Source organism: Apostichopus japonicus, chromosome 20 (assembly GCF_037975245.1).
Source record: "Apostichopus japonicus isolate 1M-3 chromosome 20, ASM3797524v1, whole genome shotgun sequence".
In the NCBI taxonomy this organism is placed as follows: domain Eukaryota; kingdom Metazoa; phylum Echinodermata; class Holothuroidea; order Aspidochirotida; family Stichopodidae; genus Apostichopus; species Apostichopus japonicus.
The window spans coordinates 2,957,176-2,977,841 of record NC_092580.1 but is presented as its reverse complement, the minus strand read 5'-3'; the positions used below and the strand labels follow the sequence as shown (position 1 = coordinate 2,977,841).

The 20,666-nt window shown below is 35.6% G+C and overlaps 1 protein-coding gene across 5 annotated transcripts; it reads left to right on the top strand.

Annotated features, from left to right (window-relative positions):
• The first annotated feature begins 40 nt into the window (after positions 1-40).
• Positions 41-19,491, top strand: LOC139961526 (fibroblast growth factor receptor 4-like). 5 transcript variants are annotated; one of them, XM_071960753.1, is made up of 14 exons: positions 41-2,442; positions 2,827-3,029; positions 3,547-3,699; positions 5,655-5,685; positions 7,010-7,074; positions 7,444-7,620; positions 7,844-7,954; positions 8,852-9,018; positions 9,691-9,810; positions 9,920-10,028; positions 10,613-10,709; positions 10,963-11,065; positions 11,229-11,336; positions 14,602-19,491. In XM_071960753.1, exons 2-13 carry the CDS (start codon positions 2,993-2,995, stop codon positions 11,310-11,312), a joined length of 1,254 nt encoding a protein of 417 aa, XP_071816854.1. In that variant the 5' UTR covers positions 41-2,442; positions 2,827-2,992; the 3' UTR covers positions 11,313-11,336; positions 14,602-19,491. The 5 variants fall into 5 exon arrangements, with proteins under 5 accessions (XP_071816854.1, XP_071816855.1, XP_071816853.1 ...); XM_071960754.1 differs by lacking the exon at positions 14,602-19,491 and adding an exon at positions 12,393-12,747; XM_071960752.1 differs by lacking the exon at positions 14,602-19,491 and having other exon boundaries at positions 11,229-12,746.
• The last annotated feature ends 1,175 nt before the right edge of the window (positions 19,492-20,666 follow it).

Sequence of the window (20,666 nt, the reverse complement as noted above, 5' to 3'; positions counted from 1 at the left end):
AAAACATACTTCTTTTCAGATGAATGCTTGTCACTTTTACATGTGATCAGAGCAGCTATTCCTGTTTTGCCCCTTCAAATAATTAATGAAAACGTCAAAACAAACTCTGCAAGTTTATAAGCATAAATTTATGTCGATTCTAGGCATTCATGGAACCACAATTATCACGTTTAACTCTGTGTCGGAAGGACTGAGTTGTTGGCAAAAGAATACAATTAAGTACAGAGTTTGCGACGAATGCATCAAAACAGGAAGTCTCGCTAACATAGCACTCTTGTGTTCGTCATTTGATTTCCCTACGTCAGTGGCTGAATGTCTACTTATGTCAAAAGATAAATATTTTTGAAAGCAAATGTAGACAGTTGAAGAACTTTTGGTGAGTTATGAGTTGGGTCAAGTACCACAGACTTTCAGCATGAACTAGCACAGGACACTTTCAGCACACTACTTATCTTCCAGATAACAGAAGCAGCTGAGCATCACCGCCTTCACAAAACATATACGCGGTGTTTATGATGGTCATAACTACGACTGCTATCGGATCACAATAACTGCTTTTGTTAGACTAATTTAGACCGATATAGACCGATAGTATAAAAAGTAGACCATAGACTTAGTACACAGTTGTAAACTTTTTCATATTTCCACTATGCTACAACTAGGTAGAGCTTTCGTAGTCGGATCCACCCTTTTACGTTAAAGTTTGACTATACAGTGATTAATATTTGTTTTTGAATAAGCTTAACGATATGTCAAATCAACAGTAGTCAAACACGTTTACAGCAAGAATAGCAAACACTTAGACTGAAGCGGTATAGAAAAAGAGGCAGATCATTTTTATATCAGGCTGACTGCTTTCGATATTAAAGAAAATAAGGAATAATATGTCTGTTTTTGTATTGAAAAGAAGAAGAGACTGAACGGAGGGGGGGGGGGTATGGGTAGGACTTAGGGCTAAGACTGTAATAATAGGTGTAATCGTCACCAGCGTAATGTTTAAACTTGGCTAATAGTCCATGGTAGGCTACTGATACTACCCTTAAGTTAATGTCGGAAGTTTGTTCTGTTCGAAATTGCTCTAATCCTCCAAAACAATTATGAGTGAATAACATCTCCCGACAGTGTAAAGACACACCAGCTTAGGGAAAGGAATAAATTTTCACTTTTAGAATTAAATATATATGCCCTAGGGGAGATTCCATTGTTCGCGAAGGATATCAAATGGTACACTGTGTCTGTAAAACGTTATCCTAGACACCCTTACCGCAAATGGTACTTCCCCATTAGAACAAAATTGTAAACAGTGAATCGTAATATAAACGTACATTACGTGCATGTATAAGTGCTGTTTTATGAAGCAATTGCCCCAAACAGCCATCCTATTTGAGATAACGATAAGTGCCCGGAGTGTGTCAGTCCGTGTGGTATGGACAGGGACCAGTTGTTCAAAGTTGTGCATAAACCTCAACATCCGCAGTCTAATTGTTAAGCAGCCTGAGGCAAATGCCCCATTTGCACCGCACTACAAATCTCCATCCACACTCTAGGCCTACACTTGCATCATTTTATATTTATATTTATGTAATAATACCTGGAGTCCTCGGGTGTTGTATTAAATGAACAACACATATTGTGTTGAGTATGTCCTTTCTTACTTCAAGTTTTATTTGTCTTCTTTTCTAGCAATCATTAAGTGATCACGTATTTTGTTCCTCATATAAGCTTCATATTTTCAATTGCAAGGGACAAAATTCATAATGTAATTCATCAAACATTCGGGTATTAAAGACCTTCAAAGAAATTATATGAGTGTTATGATACTTGAATTAAAAGTCATTAACTGCAGGAAGCATAATAGGCTTCAGTGGAATGTTCTATATTTCCTTGATCCATATTAAAAGGACAATGCATTAAGATTAAACATTAAGCTAAATTGTGAGAAATAGCTTACACTTACATACAACTGGATCACTGCAAATCGTAAAGTTATTTATAATCATTTGTAATTACTTTAAGCTTTTACTTATTACTATCAGTTTCCTGAACTTGTATATCCATCAAGAGCTTAATGAGTTGTAAACTTTTAAACATTACTAAAATGTCAGACAAAAGTGTCCAAATGGATATATGCTGGATAATTATGTTAACTGTTTGAGCAAAATACATATTGTGCAGCATTCCGAAACTAATATTGGGAAAGTCAATGAACTGTCAAACATTAGAAACTTAGGTCATTCCCTATGCAAGTTCATAAACGTTATATATCGCTCTTCATTCCGTATGTGAAGAATGAGATTTGCATGATGCATCAGCGATAACATTGAGATTTGATTGTCATATATGACGCAAGTATACATTATAGCTTGCGGATCTTTGCCACGGACTTTGTGTGATATGTACTGCTCATTTCATGACTCTAAATCCAGTCCTTCTGAGTACTGAGTAAGTTTATATTTTACCTTTTTTCTCCAAAGATCTAACATATTTGTCTATGTGAAATTCACTGCTCCAGTAAGTCCTGTCCATTAAACTTAACACGAAAAGTATTTGATACACCATTTTTTAGGACAATAATTTTGTCAATCTCATAATTGGATGGTATGTTGATGTAAAGGAATATAATTAAGTCTCGGAATACCGCTGTAAAAGCGAAAATTGTTCACTTCAACAAACTTTTACCATATACAATGTACCTAGTGAGCATCCCGTCCTATAGACGTTTTCTCTTCTAAGTCCGGCAGTCCTGCAGTTTGAAACACAAAATGACTGTCCATCTCCTCTTGTTCTGATTGAATCAATTCCTTAGTTTGTACATTGCTTTTGCAGCCAAGTAAACACTGTCCTGTCAATCTCACATGGAAAGTGGATAACATCGTACACGTGAAAGAGGACGAGAGCAGCAACTCCGATCAAACACAGCCAAAAGATCAATTGAAAACTTTGGTTCAGAGCTCAGTATATATCCGCGACCTGCTGCAAAATAGTCACCAAAATGCATCCAAACATATCCGAAGAAGATTCTATCAACGGTAAGAGTTTATCGGCTGCAATGTTACTGGAACCTTAAAAGGGTAGTGCTAATTTATATTTACTGATGAACGAGGAAGTTTGTTTTGCATACAGTTCCTAAATCGCGTAATCCAGATATCGAGATGCGTGTGATATGCTCATCATTTATCCGTCAAACACGAATTTTCCTTTAAACTATCCTTGTTAGTGCACCACCAAATGACGAGAGTGACACTCCTTGTCAACTCGCGACCTCTGTTTTGATGTAATCATAATCATAGCATATAACATAGTTCTATGATAAGTTAACTTATCTCTCAGCATAATTATTTAACTGAGATCTAAGGGGATGTATCAAATAATAGACGAAGGCAACAATGTATCGGTAATCACTGTTTCAATCCATCATTTTGCGACAGAAAACTAGTGTAACAGGTATAACGCACAGGCTATTTGGTGGGTCTGCACCAAAACATTCTTGACTAGTCATGTGTCCGTCCTCTGCCTTTTTAATGTTTCATTTTGATATATTTGCAGTAACGTCAACTCCACTGAGGGAGTTCTCTTCCACCACGGATGCACCGCTTATAGATGAGTCTGATATTTTAATTCTTGCATGTTTGGGTGCAGGTGTCATAATCTCCGCATTTATTATATGTGCGGTAACCTTTGGTTGCCTTCAGTGGAGAGGTAGGTATCTATTTACTAGCCATTCAATGAAAGTACGTTAAGGACAGACTAGAACTATACATTTTTGTTGTTTATGGCTGATTTCAATGAGTCATCAATCTTAATGTTATTATTGACAAAAGCCCAGTTCATATTCCAATTGGTTGAATATATTAATACATAGATCCTTTAAGCTTTAATCTGTTATTAATACTGTGAATCTATCTGAATTATGTCCGCCGAGGCATGTCTTCATAAACAGATATTCAGTGTAGCCAAACTTTGTGCAAATTAAAGCTGAATAAACTTAATGCATTTCAAATGCATTAATTTATGCTCACTATCTGCAGACACCATACAGAGAATTACCGGATAAATGATAGAGGTAAAGCTATTGTGTTAAGCATGATAACATTGGGTTTGAATGTTTAATGCTTTGCAATGCAAATCCGACATTGTATGAAATTTGTGAAACTATTCATACAATAGCAGACAATCTTCAGCATACTGATGATAATGGGATATTCAATGTCGAAGAGTAACTGCAAATCCTTGTCATCTCCTGTATGTACTGACTATTTTGGTAAGATATTAAGGCTTCACCGATTTTATCTGATACAGATCATGTCTTTTGGTAACATTTGTTTTGGTCATATCCGTTAAGTGTAAGAGGCAAATTTGTTATAGGTACATAGCTAAGATATTATTGTACACACTGTTTTATTGATACAGAACAGAAATCCTACACTGCTATCGTTAGTGAATGTGGTTATTTAAATGAAATTATCAACTTCAGAATATATTTATTACAATGAAAATTCATCACAATTACCACTGGATTCGTACCTGAGTTATATTTTCTGTATCTACAACAATCATATCACATTTTTTCATCTTGCTAAATTCCTAGGGGTTTACATCATGATATTTAACTTGAAAGCACTGGGTAGATTGTGTGCAGCAATGTTTCTAAAGGAATCAGTATTTTCAACCGACTGAGGTTCACCTACCAAACAGCATTCTCCATTATAATGATAACTGACACATTATCCTACCTTACTGTAATTCTGCCTGGGCCAACAACAATCCTTCGCGTCTGCAGAAACTTCATATTCTTCAACAAAAACAGGGGACAGTGCCTTCCATCACAGAAATTAGCTATTCCCTCTTTGTTGCAGTAATCCTCAATATTTATGACAACAGCAATCATCAAACTTCAAACTTGTTCTAGTTTGCAATGAGACTCTACCTACGTGATTAAAACTCCATTTTCTCCAATCGTTATTTCGTATACCTAACCACCACACAGATTCTACAACTCTCTCAGCATTCATGTAAACTATTGGAATTCCATTCAGCATTGTATCTGTTTCAAAGGTCCTACGACCTGGAATTCTTTGAGTGACAGTCTCAAGTCTGTACATACCATTGCTAAGTTTACAACTTGTAACAAAGCTCCTTTGTTATCTAAGTATTCCTAACGTTTCTTATCTTTTATCCCGTCTAACTATTCTAATTCATTGTAACCTTTATCGTAGCGATGGCTTGGATGGAGTGGTGTTGTCATTTGTTTTGAAATTAGTTTGTCAGTGTTTACTCCATTTTTTTCTTTCGCCTGTTTTGCTTGCTCTCCGGGGACTTCCATTCCACACTTTTTCTTGATAAACTTTGTCAATAGTCTCCTCAATCATTAATTTATCTTTCAACTGCATGTTCTACTCTTTGTGATTTAATAACTTATTATAGTAATATATTGTGCTTTTTATTGTCAGTAATAATGTCCTCACTATTATATTTTAACATTCTCTTTTTTGTTACGATTCGTTGATTTTAAAAATTAAATTAAATCGAAGTTTTAATTAAATGAAGAGTATTGGGGCATTCCCATGAAGCTTGCATCATTCAATATGCAGTCAATTCCGTATGCATGTTGACACAAAGATTTTTCTTCCCTTTTCTTCTTCTTTTCGGAACAGCTTTACAACATTCCATTACTCAAATACAGAGGTATCGTTGTTTTCAGCATTTCATATAACGATCATACGCAATGTTTTCAATGCAATCAGCTCTACTTTGACATTGTCCACTTTCACCTGTTTCATTTATTTCATTTATTTATTTTTGTTCTATCACAACATAAGTTTGACATATGACATAGAAGGAGATAAGAAACTAAACTTGTGAAGTGTACTAAAAAACCCTGTAGGGATTGTCGTGTAGTGACACTCCCTGAAAATACAGAACTTTACAATAGAAAATAGAACCAATAACACAAAACAAAAAGAACTACCCCTTCCTCTCCCTTCCCTCACCCCCTTCCCTGACACCCCTCCCCAGTTTCACTTCGCAGTTCTAGTACATGTTGATGAAGTGCTTTTGTAAGCTTTTTCTAAATGCAACTAAAGAAAGCATCGCCTTTAAAGTGAATGGTAGGGATTCCAAAGTGCGATGGCCCGATGATGTAAGCTATTTAAAAAAAAATGTTGTGACATTGTCTTGGGTGGAGGTAATCAGCTTGCCTAGTATTGTGAGCGTGGATGTTTGAGTTTTGTGTAAAGAAGGCATTCAGAGTATCTGGTAGCATTTCATGTAATGAACGATAAACAAAATTGAGGACATTGAGACTGAACAGATCAGTAAGCTTCAGTAAATTCATAGACTTAAATAACACGTTTGTGTGATCTCTTGGGTGAGAGAGAGTAATATGTCTAATCGCTCTATTCTGTAAAATAGTTAGCTTGTTTAACAAATGATTACTTGTGTGTGTTGTAAATATAAAATAAATATTTTTGTTCAGTTATCTTGTAATTTATTTTTGTTCGTTAGAATAAAGAACTATAAAATGTGAAATTACTTTAGTTCACAATCTCACCATATGTTATATAGTGTTCAATATATTAAGATTAATAATATTATCCTGAATCACGTTTCGTTGACATTATAAATATGCGATAAATATTGTGTAAAATAAGACTTTAATTTTCAGACTCTCGTACGGATGGTTACATGCATTTGATATTTAACATCACAGAAATAGATTCGACTCTTTCTATAGAGCTAATCCGTTATAGCTAAATTCTCTATTGGTCTTTCAGTCGAACAAATGATACAATTAAAATCATTTTGAATAATCAACAGGAAATCATTCTTTGCTGATGTGTTTAAACAATTACCACACATCAATAAATAGTTTGTGTACACCTAGGAGCTTCAACCATGCGTACTCAGTTCTAAGTAAGCATTGACGTGAACCATTCTGTTATTTGGCTACGTTGAAGAATTCAAAGACGGTCTGGTGTAATACGTCAGATCATGTTTTACTTGCCCATAGACACGTATCTGTCTTGCAGCTTTCACCACCCGAAGACAACGACAGTTTCGATGGAGCACTCACAGGTAATTCTCTATGATGCTATGAAGCGAAACTCTATACCCGTCACTGTGCTTTTGCAAAACAACATGTACAAAACATGCATAGAAACAAATCATTGTTGAATAACAAACACAGCAATTGTACGTTCAATGTAGTTACATCGTCAAAGATCGGTGAACAAAGTGTACAATGATATAAACCTTAACATAGATATTGACCTTTAACATCTTCATTTCATAAGTATGAAGTATTTCATAGGTATTTACCTCCATAAACACCCCTAGTTAAAAACCCAGTGTATTTCATGAGCTGTGTTTGAGTCGAAATCGTCGTTAAACTTCATGGATATTTCATAGTTTTATAGTTACTCATTTACCGTTTTTGTTTCACAGAATATGAGGAAACAGATATTGTAAATCCGTACGAAGGAGAAAGTTCTAAAGTATACGGATGGCAAAACATTTCTTTCATCAAACAAATAGATTCATTGCCTGGAATTTGTAAATGGACTGGAACGCTGTCATGCTCTGAAGGCGAAAGATTGAATGTAACCATCTCCTACGTTGATGGTTGGTTTTTTCGTCACGATTGCAACGAATTGTCTGTTTAACTATCATAGCCAGTACATCATATAAATAATGTTTGGACACTTTTGACTGGAAATAAGAAAATAATGTATCTTATATTTGGCTGCTTTTAGTTTATCGTATTGTCATTATAAAACTTATTATTAATTATACTTTTCACAAATTATACTCCTACGTGATCTCAATAATTTTTGCTCATCTGTAGGTGCCACGCCCAAAGAAACGAAATCGTTGTGGCACAACATCATTGATACGAAGATAAAATTGCTCAACCACATCAACGTTTTAAAGACGTTAGGATACTGTCAACACGAAGGTATTTCCTAAATTCAATATGCTTTAATTAAACACATTTTGCATAATATATCTTGACATACTGTCGTCCTAAACTCTATTCTCAGACATAAAAGGCATGATATATATATATATTTCTACTTTATGGGCAACAATCCGATAGTTTAGTTGTTTGAACATGAAATAATATCAGTTGCAATGTCAAGAGATTATTCGTTATTTGTATCATAAATTACGAAGATATGAGATTAAGATTAACCAACGTTGACCTCTTACATACGCCTTTGCAAAATTGATATTTTTAGCCAATATATGGTAAAACATGCATCCAAACAACGTTTGGAATAACGGAATAATTAATCTCCGATTACGAGAAATTATGTAAGCCATTTTTTATAAAGACTTGTTTCCTCAATGTTTGTCTGGATGCCATCGAAATTGTTAAAACAACATACAAAATGTTCAAATAAAAAAAGAGGCAAATATAAGTTTATGTTGTTGCTAAGCAATAATTATACCACATTAATGTCCACTTGGAATCAAGTTCTCTATAATAGCTACTTTTCAATTCCTATTTATTAGGGTTGTCTATATTTATTTTGCAACAAAAGGGTAATATTTAAATAACAAAAAGAAAAGGTTTAATTATAAACGGAAATGTGTATTTTCTACTTAAAAGGTAAACTTCTTATCTATGATAAAGTACACCCAGTTTCATATCATTGTTCTCAAACCTGGCTGATTTATTTGATCGTATTCTATATTTTATATGATGTAATATATATGATTTTATATAACGAGATCACGTCATTCTCAGTGGCGATGATCTCATTATGTTTCAAGATGAATGCTTATAACAACAATATTCCTCAGACTGATACTCTCAGAAGCAAATGTACTCTTTCGTTCCTCAAAACAGGTTTAACCTATATGATTGAAGAGTGTTTTGAGATGAAAAGCTTGAATTTGCACCTAATGTCCGATTACGCTAACATTGGCGCTGTCATGCACGAGACCAGTGTTGTAGAAACTTTACAATACGGATTGGGTATTGTCAGTGGTATGGAATTCCTTGCTTTTCAAGCGGTAGGTCATTAGAAAGAAGTTTATACTTACATCATATACATTAATGGAGGTATTTATAATTTACTATTAGTGATACTTCTATTTATTCCGACTGTGAGAATATGCAGTGCCTATGCATTTGAATACTGCTTGGTTCTTTGATTGAAACATTCTAGCTCATAAATGTCATTAACTTGATTACAAATTATTAAGATTTGCAAACGAATGTTTCCGTAATAGAAAATTGCCTATCATAGATATCTTCCGATTCCTTACACCTAAATATTACGAATATTCGAACATATAATACAATCAGTTGCATTCTTTCGTTCTTTTCTGGTTCTAGAATTAGAAATGTCTGGGATAGTTTATAATTAACATTTTCCATGATACTTTCATTATTGACACGGCTCATTTCCGGACCAAACAACAAATAAGTATGTTGACTGTACTCTTTGCTCTGGGTGAAAGCGTATACCTAATACAATCAGAAAATATTTAACTATTGTCATTTGTCGCTTCATAACATTAGAAGGCAATATTAGAAAGTAATTTACCACGCAAAGGAAAAAAGAGTTAAGCTCCATGAAGGCTATAACATTAAGGAAGACTTTTGTTTCATATACAAACGCCATTGCACAAGCTGGTTTTCAGAATCATTTAGCAGACTGTACTTATTTGCTTTCTCCGTAGTGCTGTCATCCGGGTTTATGCATTCAACAAGTACTAGTAGACATGTCTGGCACTTGCAAGTTACAACATTTTTGTTCCTTGAAAGATGCGGAATCGTTTTTGGTACTGCGTATAAAATCGGTAATTAAAATGATAGCCTTTTCTTCCTCTTAATTCTTTAAAAAATTTCCTTGTCGTTGATATACATCATGCTTATTTCAATGTTGATTTTTTTTTCTATTATCCACAGGACGATAACACAAGTTGGTCATTAGCGCCAGAATGCAAGTCATCTTTGAATTACACAGAGTGTAGCGACGTTTGGGCGGTTGGCATAACTTTCTGGGAAATATTTATTGGTATTGTATTATGAATTATTCTTTAAAGGTGATTATTCAGTTTTCATTTTGCCTAACGGTGGAAGGCACAAGAAAACCTTTTGTCATTGCAACTGTGTCAGTCCGAGCTTCATAACTGATGATATATATGGAGTGTTTTATAGATGATAACAGCTAGAATACGTCAAAGGCCGATAGGACTGAAGTGTAGGAAGGTGACATCAGTACAGTATAATTAATGGCGAAATGCCACCACGAGACCGATTACCCTCCTCCCAGCATGCTTGCTTCACTAACCACCCCACCCCATCCCCAACCTACCCCATTACTGTTGCTGTTATGTATCGCACCTTCTTATCTTCTCCGTCGCAGCTGTATCCATTACACAGCCGCGTCCTAATTAATTAAAAATATATTAATAATCTTCACGAGTGTAACAGTGATACATCACAGTTTAGCCTAAGTTATTAGAAATTCAGTTTCATAATAGTCAGAGGATGAACTTTTAAATGATGGTAACTAGTTATGTTACAAACATTATGATAAAGAAATAATTCCTTTTTTTTAGATTCGACATTTTGACAATCATGTTTTCCAAATTATAGGCTCCGAAACGTTGAAGGAAATCGTTACCTTACACGAAAATGAAATGTTCCGGCAGTTGACTGTAATTCTCCAGACATCTCATCTCCCACGTGAACTGTAAGACTGATCTCGTTCTTTTAAGTATTTTTTTATGTACTTATGACAATATAACGCATTCATTGGTAGCTGGAAAGAATCTACAAATGTAAGTATATGCACAGTATTTAAAGGGACCTTCTTCTAAGACATACAATGTCAAGTTTGTGTTTTCGTTCGGAGCCATCTGGAAAGCAAAATGCAAAGTTTGGGAAATATTGTGTTCATGTTTTATAATACAAATGCTGGGTTAATTTCTCTTGTTTACTTTCAGGTCCTCAATCATGAGAATGTGTCTAACACACAGTTGCAATGAACGTCCGTCGATTAGAGATATCAAGAAAGTGATGGAAAGTAGTAAGAAGTATGTATTAAAGGTAATGCCGGAATGTATATTATAAAAAGTGAGTGGGGGGCCCAGTTTCTTTAAACACTAGATTCATTGTGTGTCGTAAATTAAGCAACAATTAAGAAAAATAATTTGGGTATGGCCTGAACTGTACTAATACATCTTTACTACTCGATCTTATCTGATTTCAGGGAGGAGACCTCATTGTAAAGAACAATCCATCTGAGTCCCAGTGCGATGAAAATGACGTCGAAGGACAGTATTATGATCTCTAATAAATAAAGGAAGTTGAAAACGATGTGAGCACCGCTGCTGTTATTGCTTTCTAAAGTACAATTTGAATCTCTTGCTTTTCAAATGTTCTAAAATAATTAATATGGGGCACAATGCGAGACCTACCAGTTTACAATGTGTGTGTGTGTGTGTGTTTAGTCTTTGTGGAATGGTGTAGGTTGGCTTAGGATAAATCGTGTCTCGGTACAGCCAGTCGATTACTGCAATAATGAGGTCGCAAACGGGATGATTTTGGATAATAAGCCATATTTCTCCTTCATGATACGATAATCCTAAGATGTGTTACAGCGCTATCGGCGCTTTACAAAATCTTTGTGGTAGCCCTCCAAAGGAGTTTCATAATGACCCTGTTTAGACCATATGTTGTATCTTGTAAATGAGACTCGGTGCGTGGACAGTTTCAGAAAGGACCTAAAATGGTGCGATACCTACTATGACGAACTTCCGAAAATGTTTCATAATTTAAACATAAAACTACAAGCTGAACCACATTCGGACTCAATGATTTTGTACAAATCGGAGCCAAATGATCCTCCAAACCTATTCCTCCATTGTGCCATGAGTCAGCAGTAAAATCAGTTTATCAATGAGACCATAAACAACATGAATTTGTTACACCTTTTATGAACATGCAACGTAAATATTGTACGGAGGTGCTATTATTGATACAAAACGGCAATGATGTGTAATTGTACAAAGGTTAAATAATCGTAAAGACAGATCCTTTGCAAGCACCGTTATGTAATTGAAACAGCATTCAACTGTTATTCTACGACCAACCGGTGCATGTTAGTTTCGGGTGGAATGGTACTTTAAGTCCATAACGTTCTGGTATTTGACAGAACGGACAGTTACAATTATTAAACAATAAATGCACATGCTCAGCAACGATTTTCTGTTAGTGTAATAATTCCAATGCACTGTAGTCTTTTACAAATCACATGTCACAATATTATTAATTTTAATTCAATATTGTTTCGTTTTTTTAACTGTTTGCATTATGACTTATTAATTAGAACATGAACATTGCATTTGTACTTTTCTTTATTTTCAAACCTCAGTCCGACAAGAAAACTAAACAAAAGTTGCTGGATATATAGCTTTATCAATGAACAGAAACTGTCAGTGGTCACCCAAAGTAATTGTTGCTATAATTGCACAAGAGAGTGCATTACCACAGAAATCACAAGAAAATGACGTCGTTTGTCAATAAAGAATATCATCAAACCCACGAAATTTCATGTTTTTCTTTCTTAATCTCAACGGTCTTACTTGGTCAAAGCGAATGTGATTGCTTAATTGGTCAATCATTTTTAAGTTGGATATTTTGTAAGCCTTATAACCATTTAAATCTGTGACGATTGAATCATTAGTTTTATAGGACTTGCCCGTTTCTGTTATGACAGATCGCCATCAAATAGCTAATTGATATACAACAGTTGCTTACAAAGATCACGTGACCTAGTACTTAGTTTTCGTATCGTCTTTGCTTATAATTACATAAGTATCGAAATACTTTAGTATGAGTCAGAATTGCTTTCAGTTAAACTAAACTATTATATGATGCATGTTTTGTAAACCAGACAGCAATATTCTGCGACCATTATCGTATGGTTATGCTGACTAGGGCGACAGTACTTTGTTTGGGGAAAACCGTACTGTACTATAATGCAGACACCACGAACATTGTGCACGTACGTAGGTACAAAGTGTACATGTACATTTAAGCTATCATTCTAACATACGACCGTAGGCGAGGTTGCCGAATGAATGCGGTTGTTCTAATCACTGAAAATATAAAGAATGTCACTGCAACATACGGTAAGTGACCTACTGTTTTAAGGACTTTGTTATAGAAAGGTAGAGCAGTTGGTCAAGGCGATGAATTTGCGTGCCCATGGTCTAGCTTGAATTCCTTTGTTTAAGAAATGGTAACCATATGCGATGCCTACTCGATTTGCAATGGAACTGTTGAACTACAACGGTGTCATAAGAAACCTTTCAGAATTTAAAAGCAGTAATAAATCAGTTTATTTTCACAAGAGATTACCTTTAAAAATCGTTTACGGCACATTATCTGTAGTTTAACAGAATTTTACCGAAGCATAATATATGGTTACACCGCATCCGCTATAAAAACTGAATGACCTCTTAGCGCAGCTTGCGCCTTGACTTCCGGAATTCCAACTAAAACTCAGCTACTATCATTGCTTTTTCTGTCTTTATGTAAAATAGAATAATGTGAGGTACAGGTGATGTGAAAGTAAGGAGGATTGATGGTGATGTCAACCATTTATTTGTTTAAATTATTTGGTTACATTTTGATATTACTCCGAACGAGCAGAAAAAAGGGGTTTGGATTCAGTATTTCAAAAATCTAAACGGTCATGATATAATCATTAGCAAGTGCCGTGACATAGCAATACCTCTGCTAGGTATGATATGCCAGTTGAAAAATGATATCCCTGCTCTGCCAGGGCTTGAAAGTGACGAGTGTAGTGTGTAAGTCTGTGGAAGGTATAATTGTGGTACTACACCTTAAACACACGCGCTAGCCCGTTTGAGCTTTAAACGTCAATGTAATGAGCGCCATCATGTATGGTAAATGGTAATTTTTCTGGGATTCCGAAAACTTTGGAGGAAGCCAAACCATGTTTTGTACCTGTGCATTAACGACATCACTCATGATTGATCAATTGCGATAAGAAATGTTCGCTATTTTACGAAACATTGACTTTGTTCGGCTATGTCCTTATAACCGAAAAGTAAAATAATTTGAAATTTTACGAATGGGTTCTTAGAAAACAACGTATCGTAATTATACAAATCTGGATCAATATTAAAGCAGTGCGGTGGTTAAAAGCATCCATAATTAACACTAATTCTGCTTGGAAAATGCAGTAGTGTGTTATATAGTAGATCCGTACATCGTAAACGTTGGCCACCCCTATCGTCTAGATCAGTGCATTTGTAAAAATGTTCGTACCACTATTGACGACTCTTTGTGAATTTCGTTGTGATATTTTATGAGCTGTTAAAAATTTCGTTCAAGTGTGTGTTTTTCGCATTTGTAGTATTACCTCTTAACACTCTTATAGTTATCTGCGGACACACCATGCGTTTGCAAACATGGCACGGCATATCTGCTGGCTTGGCAATTATTTATTTTTTGATTATGAGAACATATGAAACATCATACTTGTGGGAAAAAGTTGGTAACAATTATACGCCAGCAAAGACTGTTAAGAACACTTTGCATACTCTTTTCAGGGCAAAAAGAAAACCTGATGTGCATGTTGTAATTGTTGGACGTGGACGTTATCAAATTTCAATCGACTATCCTCTATGGTGCAATTGTAATGGAACGCTGTATGAGGTAAGTAATAATACTGCTGATGTGGTAGAAGCCGACATGGTTGTATATACTACGGGGACGACACGCTTCATGACAATAAATCAGTGGCAAGATTTTCATAACAAACGGAACTTGTCTCAGCTGTGGGTGCTACATACTAATGAGTCCCCGCAGACATGTGTGTCTCTACGACCACCCGAAGACATACGAGGGGTGACGTTTAATTTATCGTTTATCTATCACACTGAATCAGACATCCCAACTCCGTATGGGTGGTTCCAAAAATTTAATTCGCCGAAGGATGAAGATGTGAATTGGTTCAGTATTAAGACTAAGTTAATAATGTGGACGAGTTCACATTGCTCTCTTAGTTCCGGACAATATAAACGAAGAGACTTTGTCCTATCATTTAAAAGGTATCTGGATATCTCTATGTTTGGGGCTTGTGGTGATTATGAACTTCGTGGAGATGAATATTTGCAAACATCTTCCGAATATAAATTTGTTCTGGCCTTAGAAAATAGTTGCTGCTCGCAATATATAACAGAAAAGTTTTGGGACGCATTAACAATATACAACCAAGTACCGGTTGTGTACGGCGCAACTCGAGAAGAATACGAAAAAGTTGCTCCACCGAATTCGTTCATTTTCATTCAAGACTTCTCGTCATTGGAATCGCTTTCAAAGACAATTCAGGAAATTGGTAGCAATGAAGAAAAATACAACAGATATCATTCTTGGAGACGACTAGGCTACACGGAGAAACAACATAAAGGAAAAGACAGAATATACAGATGCCATTCTATATGTAGATTGTCAGAGCACGAGGGAAGAGCAAAACGCGGCGAAAAGTTTCATTTCAATGAAACGGGAGAACTATATTATGGTGGATGTCGCAATTGTCAGGGAGAAGTAGATGCTTTAACGGGAATAGAATAAGCAATAATATTTCGTTTTGTTTTTGTACATTTAGAATGTCAACCTTTTTATGTGTGTTTGTATGTTTATTAATGGATGGATGGATAAATCAGAGTCAACTCCCACAACCTCTCTATTTTGAATATACTTATTAGACTAGCTAAATTCAAGAAATGTTTGTTGCTCTGAAACCCAATTATACACGTTTGCCGTAAGTTTGTTCATTAGATCTTACATATATTTCCTAAGAACATATTGTGTTTTATCCAAAGTGTTTAGTTGTTTGTTTTCACCAAGAGACACTGCTTAGATTCTTTTTGAAAGACTACCTCTCTTATCTACTTTATTGTATTCGTCTCCAATTCATAGTATCTGGACTTCGTAACATATATTATTTGGGGCCTGTCCAATTGGATAAACTTACATATTTTCCAAAACTACCAGAATAGTAAAATGTGCATTAAATTAGTGTCTCTTGTCTTTTAAGTGTTTCTATGCGTATGTAATAGCGTTGTATGTATATTTCGATATGGCTTTTACAACGGCTGAAGCATTCGTATCACGTATTGAACTAAATGTTGAGGATGTAGATGGGTTATCCAAATGTCCAAATATCCGAATGATAACCTTCTAGATTGAGCTTAGCACCTAATCATTATAGTACCCCCTGCTGCTAAGAAACCTCAGTTGAATCGTATAGTTGTTAAATATTGTGGTGAAAGGGAAAAATTCAAAAAACAAAATCAATCAAATTGAAGATTAGTGAACTAGAATTGGGAAACAAAGAGAAAAACGTTAAAGTGAAAAGTTTAAGATAGAAAAAGAAGTTACACTAAAGGAATATGAACATGAAATAGCTCTGAAAGCGCTGGAAACGAAAAGTTACAAAGGAAAATTTTCATCGTCTTTCGACTTCTCACAGAACATAAGACTACTTCTTCAGTTCGATGAAAATGACGTAGACAGATATTTTCAAAACGTTGACAAGAAAGTTTGAAAAGCCTAGCAAATATTCGACCACACTGCTTCAAAAGACGTTTACACGTCATTATCGTACTCTGAAGGTTCATTATGTGAAAGCAAAAGAACGAGTTTTAAATGCTTGCCAGCTTAACAGTTTGTAACAAGCTTCTGACAGTTTGTAACAAGCTTCTGACACATAAGAAGGTTAACCAAATACAGAATATAACCCTTGGCAGTGCAACAATCATTAGAAAAACGTTATCAACGGCATGACAATGCCTTTATCAGTAGGTTGTGGAACCTAGATTTAGTGGCTGTTGTCAACGGTGTGAACAGTAAACGTTCTCTCATATGGAGTGATTCATGCATGTAACACTAAAATTTGGTGTACTAGAACAATTTTTAATTTTAAGTGGGCATTTTGGTGTAGGCTAATGAATAAAATGATTAACTGAAGATATAAGTATATAAATATATAAGTAACACATGCACTGATGTCGCCGTTATAGATGTACACATGTCTTTAGAATGAAGAATATATCCCAATATCTTAACCTTGAGCTTGCAATAATCCTCTGCTTGGATGTATAGCTTAGAATTTGTACCTCGTGGCATTGGATATGTTTTTCTTACACTGTTTTGCAAAACAAGACACAAAATATAGTTTTTCTATGATAATATCTGTTCGACCTTTGTAAGTGAGGCATAACAGTGTGTTGGTTGATGAAACAATTCTCTCTTATTCTAAGTCTTTCTAATAAAAGAGGAATAAGAGATCCTCATGAATAATCCTCAGGGATTATTCATGAGGAGGGTTCAAAAACTAACTGAACTTTATCACGAACTGAATATGTTTTCAAGTTTACTAATATTCTTAAGATCATAAAAAGACACATAAAACACACATAATCAGTAATGGTATCTTCTAAAACCTGCTTTATCATCCTCCTACACGAAGTATCTCTCAAAAATGAATTATTAAATTTCCAGTATCCCCTATCAGTTGCTACAAAGCTCAGTTTAAAAATTGTATTAATCATAGAGTGGTCTGACAAATAACCGTGCGACATTTTGGATGACAAAACTATATTAAAATGTCCAAAATAAATTAAAAAGAATTTTGAACGACTTTATTTCGGATGTGCTTTTTTACACCACGTAAACTTGATATATGTTGGATGTAGGACCCGCCAAACATCAAATAAGTTAAATTCATTCATTAACTGCTTTACAACCTGTCTTGCTCCATGATTGTTGACGTAGAGGTAATTTAGGGAATCCAATCCCAGTATTCAACACTACATTCCAATCACCAACAACAATGACATGCGCACTCATAGAAACGTCAATAATCCGCTTAGCATCATCAAAAAATGAAGGGGTGTCTATGTTTGAACCATACACAACAATAAACAAAAAATGTAAGATACCCTAATACTAGATATAGAGCTGTTTAATTTCTTGTCGGGTCTTAAATTCCTTGCATGCTTTAAACTTGAGTTTATTGTTCATAAGAATAGCGACGCCACTTGAATTATGTGTGCCGGTAGCAGTTTATAAACGGTCCTGACTGGAACCAAGACAAAACATACGTATCAATCATAATAGCGAACAGTCCAGTCGATTTACCATTCAATTTTTGTCTATTTCCATCTTCCTTTACTATAATGAGGTTCACAGGGAAAGACAAGGGGATGTATATGTATACTTCACACTGCTCTGTCCTGTTACTTCGGGGAGCTGTTTACGGAGTTCATTTCGACTATCTCGGACAGACACACTCAAGTCATAGCTAATGAAAATTCTCTTACCTTTAAAAACCTTCCCTTACAACGTCGAAGGAGCAATCTTTAGAATGTTGTACCTGTCAGCAAATAAACCAAAGCGGCAAAGGATAGGACGCGGTGTCCGGTTATTTTAGCGTGGGGGTCCGCTGCGGGACCAATGAGCTCTTTCAAGTGTAACATCACCTTCTAATCCCATGAGAGTGTTCAAAATGTCATTTTGAAGAAATGCCTTCACTGCCTTCCGGGAGACCTTAAGAAAAATAAGATTGTTCTTCGGGATCTTTGTTCCAAATCTTTCATGTTACTATGGGTTACCTTCTCCATCCCAATAACGTTTCACCGCAGGTCTCCAAATCATCCTTTTTCACTTTTTTTTAATGGCTTCCTTAACAGTCTCTACTTCATGCTCCATAAATTCCACATTTTCAGCCATATCAACAGCTACAGCCCTCAGATTTAATTTCGACCTCCATTGCTGCTTATTGTGTAGGAACAGATTGTAACACTCCCAGCTGACTTGCCTACAATGTGTGTTGTATATACGTTCTCCAAGTATGTTCTGTTGCGTAGCCATATTTCCTCTCTTGTTGCAAAAGGCGTAGGCATCTTGTCAAAACTTAAACACACCCTTCCAGAAACGTTTTAAGGTCTCTCTTTATCAAACACTATAGTACTACCATATTTGACTTATTGTTGTATCATTTGGTCTGGCACAAGTAATCATTTGTTAAACAAGCTAACTATTTTACAGAAAAGAGCGATCAGACATATTACTCTCTCTCACACAAGGGATCACACAAACGTGTTATTTAAGTTTTTGAATTTACTGATGCTTACTGATCTTTTTACTCTCAATGTCCTCAGTTCTGTTTATCGTTCATTACATGAAATGCTACCAGATACTCTGAATGCCTTCTTTACACAAAACTCAAGCATTCACGCTCAAAATACCTGGCAAGCTGATTACCTGCACCCAAGACAATGTCACAACAATTTCTTTAAAAATAGGTTACATCATCGGGCCATCGCACTTTGGAATCCCCTACCTTTCACTTTAAAGGCGATGCCTTCTTTAGTTGCTTTTAGAAAAAACTTACAAAAGTACTTCATCAACATGTACTAGAACTGTGAAATGAAACTGGGCGGGGAGGGGTGAGGGAAGGGGGTGAGGGAAGGGGGGTGAGGGAAGGGAGAGGAAGGGTGGTTTCTGTTTGTTTTGTTTTTTGTTTCTCTTTTCTATTGGTAAAGTTCTGTTATTTTCAAGGAGTGTCACTACCCGACAAGCCCTACAGGTTTTTTTTAGTACACTTCCTTTCACAAGTTTTTTTCTTATCTCCTTCTATGTCATATGTCATACTTATGTTGTCATAGAACAAAAATAAATGAATGAAATGTAGTAGTATAAGCTTCCTTCTACTATGCGTGCTCCTTTCAATTCAATGTCTTAGGTTATAGGCAGTTTTATTTTCCATAATAACTTCGCAACAGAATTATGAAAATATGGAAGATTTAGCTTGAGATGTCCGTCACCACCATATAACTGTTCTTTATTGTAATTCATTCTACCCCCGGACAAGTAGAAACGTAAATTCTTAAAAGAATTTAGGAGTCGCGGTAACGCTGACCCTCTTTCAACGGCCGCCTCTTGACATAAATACCATTTATCTTACTGTCCAGTTGTTTCACAACATCGGGGACAATCGTTATAGGTATAACTTTCCAGGAGAACTATTAATGCTCATGGGTTATCATAACAGCAAATGTCATGGGACTGCATATATTGTGGGATTACGGGCAATAGGAGATCCACCATGGTGATGTAGGAATAGATAGATGTTGGGGTTCCATAATGATTGAGTCAGATGATGAAGCATGTCCGAAAGTGTGTATAGTGAGCACTTAGAAATGCGTGTCGCGAACTCCTCCTTACTCGTGGTGCATATGGGATTCAAACTTGGTGGTAGTATGCCTTGGTATAGGATGTAGTGTCTCCGTTACTAATGACGTCACAGTTTCAACGGTCAGAAATCGAAGGTCAGTAAGTCAAAAAACAGTGCAATTCTGCCTATATGCCAGAGGTTAGGTAGTTTAGGTATGGCTAAACTACAAAGAGGTAGACTAGACCTAATGGAATAATGATAAATTTAAGGGCTTTTCGAACTATGACATTTTCGAAGTAATAGTAAGTCATATTTTGCTGCAATACCTTGTTGAACTATGTTGTATCTAGGCCTTAAATGACTTCTAAACAGTACATTAATGTCAATTTCCGCGCTATGCAATGCAACCCCCTCCCCCACCCCAATAAGAAG

Excerpts from the sequence above, each read along its gene's own strand:
- LOC139961526 (XM_071960753.1), top strand. The coding sequence starts at position 2,993 with ATGCATCCAAACATATCCGAAGAAGATTCTATCAACG. Across the intron at positions 7,621-7,843 it reads AACCATCTCCTACGTTGATG|GTGCCACGCCCAAAGAAACG; the intron begins GTTGGTTTTTTC and ends GCTCATCTGTAG. Across the intron at positions 9,811-9,919 it reads TGGTACTGCGTATAAAATCG|GACGATAACACAAGTTGGTC; the intron begins GTAATTAAAATG and ends TATTATCCACAG.